Source organism: Quercus robur, chromosome 8 (assembly GCF_932294415.1).
Source record: "Quercus robur chromosome 8, dhQueRobu3.1, whole genome shotgun sequence".
NCBI classification, from domain to species: domain Eukaryota; kingdom Viridiplantae; phylum Streptophyta; class Magnoliopsida; order Fagales; family Fagaceae; genus Quercus; species Quercus robur.
In genome coordinates this window covers 38139785-38152737 of record NC_065541.1, presented here as the reverse complement: position 1 = coordinate 38152737, position 12953 = coordinate 38139785, and the positions used below count along the sequence as shown (strand labels likewise).

At 42.9% G+C, this 12953-nt stretch overlaps 1 protein-coding gene across 5 annotated transcripts in view; it reads right to left on the bottom strand.

The window, feature by feature from the left end:
• The window catches only part of LOC126695431 (G-type lectin S-receptor-like serine/threonine-protein kinase At4g03230), a 174361-nt gene that overhangs the window by 77340 nt on the left and 84068 nt on the right, over nt 1-12953 (bottom strand). Inside the window, exons 2-7 of one of the 5 annotated variants that reach the window (XM_050392184.1) lie at nt 10648-10767; nt 10303-10514; nt 9998-10208; nt 9652-9889; nt 9360-9510; nt 8708-9213 (exon numbers count right to left, since the gene is read on the bottom strand). In XM_050392184.1, coding sequence (XP_050248141.1) covers nt 8917-9213; nt 9360-9510; nt 9652-9889; nt 9998-10208; nt 10303-10514; nt 10648-10767 — 1229 coding nt within the window. In that variant the 3' untranslated portion in view covers nt 8708-8916. Of the gene's footprint in view, nt 1-8707; nt 9214-9359; nt 9511-9647; nt 9890-9997; nt 10209-10302; nt 10515-10647; nt 10768-12953 lie in introns of those variants that run through there. The other 4 variants (XR_007646026.1, XM_050392188.1, XM_050392187.1 and 1 more) reach the window with 4 other exon arrangements.

Below are 12953 nucleotides of genomic sequence, written 5' to 3'. Positions count from 1 at the left end.
TGTCCGTCAAATAAGTTTATTTTTCTTTTTTGTTGTTATTTACATTGTGTGACGGTCTCTTTTCTATTCGCAGTCCTTGGTCATGATGAAGGGACTATTGGACCGGTGTCTCAACCGTGAGAGTAATTTGGACCGGGTGCGCGCGAAGGCGGAGCAGACGGAGGAAGAGCTCGGACAACTCCATAAATGGAGGTCCAAGATGGAGAAGAAGCTGGAGCTTTCTGAGAAGGCAAGGAAGGAGCTGGAGGAGAAGACGGCCTCTGCGCTGACGGCCATAGAGAAAAAAGAGGCGGAGATCAAAGAACTCAAGGAAGAGATCCGTCATGTGAAAGAGGTAGCCGTCGAGGAGTACCGATGCTCAGAGTCCTGCTTGGGCGAGCTGTCAGATTCTTTCCTTCAAGGCTTCGATGATTCTCTCCGTCAAGTCAAGAAGGCCTATCCAGAGCTGGATTTGTCAATGGTCAAACTTGAGGACCAAGCCCAGACTTCTGCCCTCCCCGTCGCCTTCGAAAATACGGAGGACCTCTTTGGCGAAGGCGCTGCTCAAGGAGACGGAGAGTCCGTCCCGTCGAAGGATGTCCAAGTTGCTGAACAAAAGGAAGATTAATGTCTATGTAATTCATTTTGAGAACAATCCGTCCTTTCTCTTTTTTTTTATTATTATTATTTTTTTTTTCACATTTCAGGACAATCCGTCCTCTTTAATTGTATTAAACACTTGCCTTTGGGGCTTTTGGCTTAATGTTCATATATGCTTTTTATCATTGTTTGGTACTTTGTTTAAAGGTCTGTCCTCCTTCTTGAGGAAGGATTTTTGTGAGAATATCTATCTGTGATACTCCGTCCACATTGCAGACTTGTTATCTTGTGTTGATTGAGCATTTACATCCGTGAGGATTTTTCTTCTCCGTCTATTTTTAGAGGTTCATTATGAGGAACCGTCCATGTTGTACATCACTTTTTAAATGTAATGCCTATTTAATGGACTTGTAAAAAATTTTAACGTAGTCAGTGGTCCGTCCACTTCGCTTGCATGTTCTTCCATTATTTCCGTCCACCTTGTGGACTTGAGTTATCATCCTTGTAGGATGTCATCATCCTTGTGGGATGGCCCGTCGGCCTTGTGGACTTTATTTCATGTCCGTCCATTTAAGGACTCACAGTGATCGTCCTTGTAGGACGATCCGTCCGTCTTGTGGACTTTCGATTGTATCCGTCCACCTTGTGGACTTGAGTCATCATCCCTGTGGGATGGTCCGTCCATCTTGTGGACTTTGGCTACTATCTTTGTAGGATAATCCGTCCATCTTGTGGACTTTATTTTGAGTCTGTCCATTTTATGGACTGACAGTGATCGTCCTTGTGGGGTGATCCGTCCACCTTGTGGACATTTTGTGTCCGTCAATTTTGCGGATTGAGGGCGATCGTCCTTGTAGGGCGATCCGTCCATCTTGTGGACCGCAATTATATCCGTCCATCTTGTGGACTTGAATGATTATTCCTGTAGTATCTTATCATCCCCGTAGGATGATCCGTCCATCGTGTGGACATTTTGTGTCCGTCAATCTTGCGGATTGAGGGCGATCGTCCTTGTAGGGCGATCCGTCCATCTTGTGGACCGCATTTATATCCGTCCATCTTGTGGACTTGAATGATTATTCCTGTTAGTTTTGTAGACAATTATAGTGACATCCAAGTAGAAGATCAAAGTAATATCTGATTATAGAAATGCGTAAAGGAAAAAGTGCCTGCCCCCTTTGGGCTTAAAAAGGGCACAACAAAATTGTAGCAAAAAGACAGTTAAAAGAGAAACTTGTAAAAAGCTCAAACAAAAACTGGTTGCTGTGTCACTACTACTGGTAGTATTTCCTCAAATGCTCGGCATTCCATGGATGTGGCAGCTTCTCTCCATCTGTTGTCTCCAGGTGGTACGTTCCTTTCCTTTTCCATGACGTAACTCTATAAGGTCCTTCCCAGTTGGGGCCGAGTTTTCCCTGTGCAGGGTCTTTAGTTGCACCCATGACCTTCCTGAGTACGAGGTCTCCAACTTGGAAGTTTCTATGTCGGACCTGTGTGTTGTAATGTCTAGACATGCGATCCTTGTACCTAGCGATCCTTTGCTCTGCCACCGGCCTAACCTCATCTATCAGGTCCAGCTGTAGCCTCAGGGATTCGTCATTCCTGCATTCGTCATGGTTGTGAACCCTGTAGCTTGTGAGTCCAACTTCTGCTGGGATGACCGCCTCGCTCCCGTATGTCAGTCGAAATGGCGTCTCTCCTGTCGGAGTCCTCGCCATTGTCCTGTATGCCCATAGTATGCTCGGCAATTCTTCGAGCCATATGCCCTTTGCCCCCTCGAGCCGAGTCTTGATAATCTTTAACAGGGATCGGTTCGTGACTTCAACCTGGCCATTAGCCTGAGGATGGGCGGGTGATGAGTAGTGGTTTTTTATTCCTAGCTGAGTGCAGAAATCCCTGAAGTGGCCGTTGTCGAACTGCCTCCCGTTATCTGAGACGAGAACTCTTGGAATACCGAACCTGCATACGATGCACCGCCAGACAAAACTTCTAATGTTTTTTTTTCTGTAATGGTGGCCAAGGCTTCCGCCTCTACCCATTTTGTGAAGTAGTCAATACCCACTACCAAGAACTTCAGCTGCCTTACCGCCGTTGGGAAAGGTCCCATGATATCTAGTTCCCACTGAGCGAACGGCCATGGAGCCGTTATAGGGGTTAGCTCCTCAGCTGGTTGTCCGATGAAATTGCTGAACCTTTGGCATTTGTCGCAGCTTTTAACGTAAGACTCGGCATCCTTCTGCATGGTTGGCCAGTAATACCCAGCTCGTACCAGTTTGTGCACTAACGAGCGCGATCCGGAATGGTTCTCGCATATTCCTTCGTGTACTTCCCTCATCACGTAGTCTGCCTCTTCAACCCCGAGACATCTTAGGTAAGGACGGGAGAAACCTCTCTTGTAAAGAATGTCTTTTATCAAGACGAACCTTGCCGCTCGGACTTTTAGCTTTCTCGCTGCCTCCTTCTCTTCTGGAAATATCCCGTCCTTTAAGTATGAAGTTATCTGCGTAGTCTAGTTTCTTTCGGAGCGTATCTCCTGCATGTTGTCGGGGTCTATTAGCGGAAAGATTTGAACAAAGGGAAGTACATTACCCGGTGTAATCATATGTTCTGCTGAAGCGGCTTTGGCTAGCCGATCGGCGAGCTCATTGTCTCCCCTGGGGATCTGGACAAACATTGCTTTTAGCCCATCGACTCTCGCCCTTACTTGATCAAGATATCTCTTCAACCTTTCCCCTTTGCATTCATAATCTCCGTTTACTTGATTGGTCACGACTTGAGAGTCGCAATGCCGACCACACTTTCAGCTCCGGCGGCTTTGGCTAGGTCGAGTCCCGCTACCACCGCTTCGTATTCTACTTCATTGTTGGTAATGGGGAAGTCGAGACGGACCATACATTCAATCTTGTCTCCTTCAGGTGACAGCAATACTATGCCGGCTCCTCCAACTCGCTTATTGGATGATCCGTCGGTGTAGATGTTCCACTGGGGGGTTCTTCTGCCCCCTTGTCCGCGTCATGCGTAAACTCTGCTATGAAGTCGGCTACAGCTTGTCCTTTAATGGCCACACGTGGACGGTACTTGATGTCAAACTCACTCAATTCTATTGCCCACAGCGTCAGTCGACCCGCGGCTTCAGGATTACTCAGTGCCCTTCGTAAGGGCTTGTCGGTCATTACGTTCACGGTATGGGCTTGAAAGTAGGGCTTGAGCTTGCGAGCCGCCGTGACCAACGCAAAAGCGAGTTTCTCCATAGGTTGGTATCTTTCCTCGACACCGCGGAGCGCCCGGCTAGCGTAGTACACGGGCTTCTGTGCCCTGTCCTCCTCTCTGATTAAGGCCGCGCTGACGGCCACCGTGGAGACAGCCAAATAGAGGAAGAGTTCTTCACCTGGTTGCGAGGGGCTCAGTAGAGGTGGTGAAGATAGATAGGTTTTTAACTCCTCGAAGGCTCGCTGACACTCGTCCGTCCACTCGAATGACTTTTTCAATGTTCGAAGGAAGGGTAAACACTTGTCCGTCGCTCTCGACACGAATCTATTCAATGCCGCTACCTTGCCGTTAAGGCTCTGTACTTCCTTCACGTTTCTCGGGGGGGCCATCTCCATTATGGCTCGGATTTTGTCCGGGTTAGCTTCAATCCCCCTTTGAGATACCATGAATCCTAGGAATTTGCCTGCCGTTACACCGAATGCGCACTTTCCCGGATTGAGTTTCATGTTGTAGGATCGAAGTGTGCCGAATGTTTCCTTGAGATCTTCCAAGTGGTCTTCCTCCTTCCGGCTCTTCACCAACACGTCGTCGACATAGACTTGGACATTCCTCCCGATTTGCTGTGCGAACATCTTGTTCATTAGTCTCTGGTATGTTGCCCCTGCATTCTTCAGGCCGAATGGCATTACTTTGTAACAGAAGAGTCCTTGACTGGTTACAAACGAAGTCTTCTCCTGATCGTCCTCGTGCATGCGGATCTGGTTATAACCCGAGAAAGCATCCATGAAGCTTAGCAATTGGTGTTGAGCCGTCGAGTCTACTAGGATGTCGACCCTTGGAAGGGGATAGCTATCTTTGGGGCATGCTTTGTTAAGATCGGTGAAGTCCACGCACATCCGCCATTTGCCGCTCGTTTTCTTCACCATTACCACATTCGCCAGCCAATCGGGGTAGTAGACTTCCCTGATGAAGCTTGCCTCTTGGAGTTTGCGGACCTCTTCCGCTATTGCTTGGTCTCGTTCCGGGGCGAATACTCTCTTCTTTTGTCGGACGGGTGGAAACGAGGGCAACACATTCAACTTATGTACCATGACCGAGGGATCGATTCCTGGCATATCGTCATGGCTCCAGGCGAACACATCCTTATTGCTTCTCAAGAAAGCTACGAGCGCTTGACGGATTGCGGGTTTGGCAAGCGTTCCGATCTTGGTGGTTCGGTCTGGATCGGAACTGTCGAGAGTTATCTCCTCTAGCTTCTCTGTAGGTTCTGCCGTTGTTCGATGTTCTTCTATGTTCAAGGCCTGGATCTGATCTTCCACCTCCATCATAGCTACGCAGCATTCTCGTGCGGCAATTTGACTTCCGCGTAGCTCTCCTACCCCATACTCCGTTGGGAACTTGATCATCAGGTGGTAAGTTGATGTTGCCGCCTTCCACGAGTTGAGCGTGGGTCGTCCAATAATAGCATTGTAGGCTGACGAGCAATCGACCACCAAGAATGTTATGTCCTTGGTGATTTGTTGGGGGTAATCTCCTACTGTCACCGATAACGTGACTGCGCCCAAAGGGAATATCCTACTCCCTCCGAAACCAACGAGCGGGGCGTTTGTCGGTATTAGCTGCTCCCTGTCAATCCTCATTTGTTGGAACGCCGGATAATACAAGATGTCGGCCGAACTACCGTTGTCGACCAACACTCGGTGGATATTGTAGTCGCCTGCCCGCAAGGTGACGACGTGGGCATCGTCGTGTGGATGGTGTAGGCGTCTTGCATCCTCTTCCGAGAACCCGATAATGGGGCCTTCCCTTCTTGCCATCTTTGGCACTGTACCCGCCAACTGGACATTCTGTACCATCTGAAGGTATGTTTTGCGAGCCTTTTTCGACGATCCGGCCGCGGCTGTTCCTCCAATTATCATCCTTATTTCCCCTAATGGGGGCCTTGGTCGCTCGTTTTCTCGACGGGGGTGTTGTTCTTGTGGGTGTTGCTCCGTTCTCTCCTTGCTGACGAACTTCTTCAGCTTCCCTTGTCGGATAAGGGCTTCGATTTGTTGCTTCAAGTCGTAGCAATCGGTCGTGTCGTGACCATGGTCACGATGGAAGCGGCAATATTTGTCTCTGGACCTTTTGTTGGGATCACTCTTCAGCTTTCCCGGAAACGTCAGGGATCCTTCGTCCTTAATCTGCATTAGGACTTGGTCTATCGGAGCAGTCAACGGGGTGAAACTTGTGAACTTTGCGCCCATATGTTTTGGACGTCTCTCCTCCCTTCGGTCTCCCATCCTTCCTTTCTTCCGCCCCTGGTCCTGTCGGGGATCCTCTTGTCTGTCTCTTTTCTTGGGTCTATCTTCTCGGGCTAATAGTGCGTCTTCAGCGTTCATATACTTGGTGGCCCTGTAAAGCACCTCCGACATGGTCTTTGGGTCGTTTTTGTATAGGGAAAACAAAAACTTACCCCCCTTCAGCCCGTTCGTGAACGCTGCCACTAGTATCTTGTCATCGGCTTCGTCGAACGAGAGCGCTTCTTTATTGAAGCGTGATATGTAGGCCCGTAACGTCTCCTCCTCTCTCTGCTTGATGTTCATTAAACAAGCCGTGGATTTCTTATACCGATGTCCTCCGATGAAGTGCGTAGTGAATTGAGCGCTCAGCTCCTTGAAGGTGCCGATGGAGTTTGGTGTTAGCCGGCTGAACCAAATCCTTGCTGCGCCCTTTAGGGTTGTAGGGAACGCCCTGCACATAATTGCGTCTGCCACTCCCTGAAGGTGCATCAGGGTCTTGAAGGTCTCTAGGTGATCGAGAGGGTCTTTGATTCCGTCATAACTATCCATACTTGGCATGCGGAATTTACTTGGCAGGGGGAAGGAATTGACGGATGCCGTAAATGGCGAGTCAGTCCGGTTGACAAGGTCGTCAAGATCACTGGACACTCGCCCCTTGAGAGCGTTCATCAGTACTTCCATCTGTTCCTTCATCGCCTGCATCTCCGCGATGATGGGTTGTGGAGCTGTATCCGTCACTGAAGGGATGCTAGCGTCCCGTCGCACTTGTTTGCTTGGGGCGTTACTCTCCTGTGGTCCGTCATGGTTCCTCCTTTCAGCGTTGGTTCCTTCTTGATCCGCTCCTTGGTTATTGACGGCCGCACTCTTTTGGTTCAGCTGCTCTTCTAGGTCGTGGTTTTGTTTTGTGAGGCGCTCCACGGCTGCGGCGAGCGTCCTGACCTGTCTCTCAAGGGCAGTCGTAGGGGCTTCCCCTTCCTGAACGTCGTTAGTGGTTGCCATCGAGCGTGTGAGTACCATGTAACTCCTTTGTCTAGGAAGCGATAGTGCGCTATGTTACTTCTTTCCCACAGACGGCGCCAACTGATGACGTCGAAAATTGTCACCAATGGGTCACACCGTACTCGCGACTCGAATCGAACCTGCACGACAGAAGCAATCGAAAGAATCCTTCAGAGAGCACCGGTGTGGTGCCGGCCAAAGGCTCTCCGACGGTCAAGTTAGAATTCTTCTGTTTTACTTAGAGCGTAAGAGAGGGTCAATTAAAGCGTACCTCGATTTCTGAGGGTGGCAGGCCTTTTATAGTGGCAAAGGGTTGACTTTTCTTCTTGGTTTCCAAATCTTTTCCATGTGGGACTCTAATACAAATTCCTCTGAGCGTGGTGAGCAAGGATTTCCATTTTTGGCTCTTAAGGCTTTTCTAGGCGATATGGACCTCGGATCATGGGCCCTTACTACGTCTGTCAGCAATGGGCCTTCAAAGTGCAGGGGATCATCTTTATACAGGCCCACCAGTTCCGATCCGTCAGGCCCATTAAGGCAGGCCCATCAACTCTATGTTTTACCATCTTCATATATATATATTACTTTTTTAAATTGTATTAAAAAAATTATTTAATAAATCATTAATGCACCTTAACTATTGCCCTTAAGTGCACTTTTTTTATTTTTTTTTTCTTAATTAACAAGTAAGCTTGGACCGTTATTGAAACGCCACTGGTTCTACCTGAACCATGCGGTCTAACCGCAGTTTAAGGGGTTCATGGGATTTCAAAGAAATCTGATTTTGTATGTTTAAGAAACCGGATTTCAGTTCGGTTTCCGATTAGCCTGGTCAGACTATATGGTCTAGTCGGAGTCTAACAATCTTGCTATTTAAGCCCGATTTTTGTGCACAAACAATCAAATTGGAGGGAATTTCAAGATCTTATATAGATATAGATTTTTTTTTTTTTTAAGTGTATGAAAAAAATATTTAATAAAGAATTAATGTATCTTAAACATTGTCCTTAGGATACTCGTTAACAAAAGTCTTTGTGTATTAAGAGAAAGGTAACTGCCAATCTTGTCAAATTTGAGAAGATTCATGTGGTGCAAGTGCAACTAGTAGTGAGTGATGATACGGCACAGCCCACACATCCTTTGTGTGATAGTTACTCTAAAAGAGAATTAAGTATTTGTAGGATGTGGGGGGTAAGAACTAGAGTTCAAGTCTCTAAGAATAAGCATCACACATATAAACTTTGATTAGACTAGAGTAGAATTCTACCTCATATATATAAATATATATATATATATATATATATTTTAAAAAGACAATGAGTAATAAAAATTGCACAATATAATGGATGGCGGCCCGAGAAGGACCATGACCTTTAAATTGTTGTTACTTGTCAGTTTGTAAAAGTAATTTTAGGTTAAGAAAATGACCTTATAAATAGTTATTAATAAAGTTTAAAGTTAACCACTCATAGTAGGACATAGAATTTTTATTCAGTGGAGGAGCAAGGATGGGTAATCGTTGGGCAGGATGCGGTAATGATATTTATAGATAATGTCAAAACAATAATTTCTGTAATTCAGACGTCTTCTAAATCATACTAGAAGTTCTTTAGAATAGCAATAGTCCAAACACAATATAAGAAACCTGAAATCTTATCCATTCCAATTCAAAGCGTCAGTACAACAAATACGGGAAAGGATTTAAAATAACTTGAAAGAAGTATCCAGCAAAGGAAAATAATTAGGGAAAAAAATATTTATATTATCTAATTGTGAATGCACGATTAACTTTGCAGGATTAATCATAAAAAAAAAACAACAAGACTCATGATAACAAGACTCAGGATCATCGTGCTTCTAGACTATTTGTTACTTCATTAATTGATTCTGGTTTATTAGAAGAAGTTGAGCTGGATTGATCTCTCCCAATGACAAATGCTGGTCTTTTTGGGGTTGGAAGGTTCACAGTTTCACCATCTAGCATCTTAATAACAATTGACATGGTTGGGCGATCACTTGGGTTAGATTGTACACATAAGAGACCAATATTGAGACACTTCACAAACTGATCTGCAATGCAAGTATCCTGTAGGGTCTCGTCCATTAAATCCATCAGCACGTTGTCAGTCCACAATCCCCATGCCTGTGATAATAGACAAACATTGGTATGAAGTAAAAAATTACCAAAGCATAGATAATTAGAAAATTCAACATACCTACATACAGAACCTAGAATGAAGCAAAAAAGTGACACAAACATAGATAGTTATGAAAATTCAAAATACTTACATAACCTAGAAGGCTCATTGCTTGTTTTGACTTATAAAAACCTGTATTTCTCTTTCCACTTATAATCTCAAGTAGAACTACACCGAAACTAAAAACATCGGATTTGATTGAGAAGATTCCATCTATCGCATATTCCGGAGACATATAGCCACTACATTGCAACAATTGTATAAATTATAATATTAGCGAGGAAATTATGTGCATATTGTCTAAACAAGTTAAGCAAATTGAAGATTTCCCATAATATGTAAATAATTAGCTATAATAATCATACTATCTACATGAAACCTACTAAGTTCCAGCTACTTTGCTTGTGATTGCCTCAGTTTGTCTGTCACCAACAATTCTCGCCAATCCAAAGTCAGATATTTTGGGGTTCATTTTGTGATCTAGAAGAATATTGCTGGTTTTCAAATCTCTATGAATAATCCTTAATCTAGAGTCTTGGTGAAGATAAAGAATTCCTCGAGCAATTCCCAGAATGATGTTGAAACGCATCTCCCAGTCCAAACTCATACTTTGCTTTTGATCTTGCAATTTCCATTTTTCATTTTAGAATAATTTTAGCAACTAAAATAAGAAACAATGTTAACTTAACATGGATGGTAAAATGGTAGGAGTTAGGTTTAGAAGCCAACCAAATATAAAGAAGTCTAAACTTTTGTTAGGCATGTACTCATAAAGTAAAATCTTTTCACTCCCTTCTATGCAATATCCATGGAGCCTGACAAGGTTTCGATGCTGAAGTTTTGCAATCAATAGCACCTCATTCTTAAATTCTTTTAAACCTTGACCTGAGACTCGTGAAAGCCTCTTTACTGCAATTTCTTGACCACTTGGAAGCTTACCCTAAGACCAAAATTCCCAATGCACAATTAATATTACCATTTACCAAAACAGGCAGACATGAACATTAATGACCAAAAAATATTGCTAGAATTACCTTGTAAACAGGCCCATAGCCTCCTTCTCCAAGCTTGTTTTCATATGAGAAGTTACCTGTAGCGACTCGTATGCTTTCCAAATCATAAAAAGGTAAATCTAAGCCTTTCTCATCTTCTTCTTTCAACTCACCCAAGTCTATCAATTCTTGGACATGGCTTTCACTGTGTAACATGCGGTGTGCTTGATTTCTTTTATTAATTTGTCTATTTTCTAAATTCAGAAGACATTGACGTATCTTAGTTTGCTTGATAATTACGTGGAGGAACGTATTACTGGCTTTATTCTGATTCAAATAACAAAAAACTCAGCGTGGTGCATCATATGCATTTTGCAAAGTGCTTACCCTTTCTCTTGCTCATCTTTCTTTGCCATATGCACATAGAAATACTGGCGCAAAGAACAATCACACTAGTTATTCCAATAATAAGAAGCAATGTCATCCTTTTTTTGGATGGAGGAGAAACTACAAGAAAAAAATAAAGACTAGTCATATTTCAATATATAGAATGTGAACTGAAATCTCTCACTTCATGTTTTGTTAAATTGAACAAGCTGAAATGATTGAATTAAATGATAATCAGTCGAAATTTAAAAATATTATGTTTTCATCAATTTCTACAATTTTGATGGTTTTTAAGTGGAATTGTGGTGCATATTTGTATTAGAACTCATTTCTCTCTCCCTTGTATATGTGTGTTTGTTTCTCAAAAAAAAAAAAAAGTATTTGTCCCACATTGCTTAAGAGACTATGTTATGTGTAGTATAACTTGCTCCACCCTCCCTTAAAAGTTATCATGACTTTTGAGTAAAATTGTGGTGTGTTTTTGTGTTAGAATCTCTTTCTCTCTTCCTTTTGTGTGTGTGTGTGTCTGTTTCTAAAAAAATTTATGTTTATTGTTGTGCAGAATACAAACTATAACAATATATGACATGATAATCACATTTAAATTTTCTAAAGACAATTTTGTGAAGTTTTTGAAAGACCTCTCAAATTTCAAAAGTAACATTAAAAGTGATTATACATAAGTAAAAGAGAATTCTTGGAAATCAGGATTTTTTCTCGATTAAAACTTAAATAGCCAGTCCTAACATTGTGGCAAATTATCAAATCAACCGTTATCATAATTTACTAAAGAAAAAAAAAAAATTCAGCGAAGCAACATTAGTCTGATTCATTGCTTCTAAATTTCTAATTAAGCAATTTTAATATGGAATAAGCACATGAAATAGAATCCTAACCTTTTGTACAAGAGTCCAAATTTGATAAGCATGTGATGCAAATAAAAGTTTTACACCCTCCAATACTAGCATACCACATCAGCATTTCACAAATGAGTGAATAAGATATACCACGCACAATAATTGCTCACCATACCCAATTTTAGAAACGTTGAAATACAGTCTTCAAAGCTTCTCTCCGCCTTGTCATTGGTTGCCAGATACGGGCTGGTCGGAGATAGAGACCAGGGTTACGATGTCAATGCTGGCAACGAAGAGGCCAATGAAGTTGACATTAGGGTCATCACAAAGAAACGTACAATGGATTTCCTTAGTCTGATAAATAGATCATCACGCGTGAATGGTGTTTTTGGCTTTGTTGCTCTTTAGGGCCACAAGCTTCCACGTCCTTCTCTATATTTTATATTTGTTTTGGGTTTTTTTTTTTTCCTCTAGTCATTGACATAGTCAAGCAATACCATCTTTGCGGTTCAAGCAAGCTGCCAAGCACTATGTTGGATTTATTGCTTTGACCATAGACATACAACTAGTTTTTCTAATTATGATTGTTAGCTCTCCGACAAGAGAGAATCTCTCGTCTTTCTTCAATGTTTATGAAACTGGGTATTATGATTTATGAGGAATTATTGTGTGTGAAAGCATGTATTCACTAACTTATAAATTGCTGATGCGTTATCATGGTATTGGAGGTTGTAAACAACAGGTTTATAGAGAGCTGATGGTGCAAAGGCACCTCCTTACACCATTTTATAGGAAAAGTCCACTTACTAGTTACCACAAACTTGAAGAGTAAGAATAATAACAAGGATAAATAATGAAAGGAAAGGAAATCAGTAAAAACATCCTAATTCAGAATTCAAATTTCAAAATCGAATTAGACTCCTATCATCTAAAAATAAAGAAAATAGAATAGAGCAAATCAATTATAGAACTGGGTAACTCAAGAACTGCTATCCCTACAACTGAAAGTCTCAAACTAAAACTATACCTACAGTAATTGCCTTACCGGATAACTCGGAAACTGCAAGTTTGAGATATAGAGTTCCTCCATTAGTGTCAGCGCTTGTGAGTTGTTGCAGATTCAAGAGATCTCCAATCCAAATTGAACAATGGTCGCCATAAGCATAAGCAGTGCAAGAGCAGTTATTCAAGCAGGTTGATTCACATTCTGATGAACTTCCAACTGCCACAGTTTGTGGATGCTCAGGCAATTTCATGTTGGGCATTTCCCAAAACTTGTCCCTCTTCCCACACTTCAAACTGGTTTTTCTTGCACACCCAGCTGAAAAATCCGACAAATTCCAACTGTTGCTGGAGGCAGGTTGAAAACCCTGCAAGCAATTACAAAAAGGCAGGAATTGCTGGTTGCATATGCCAAAAGGCCCACAAAAAGCATAAACCTCACATTGT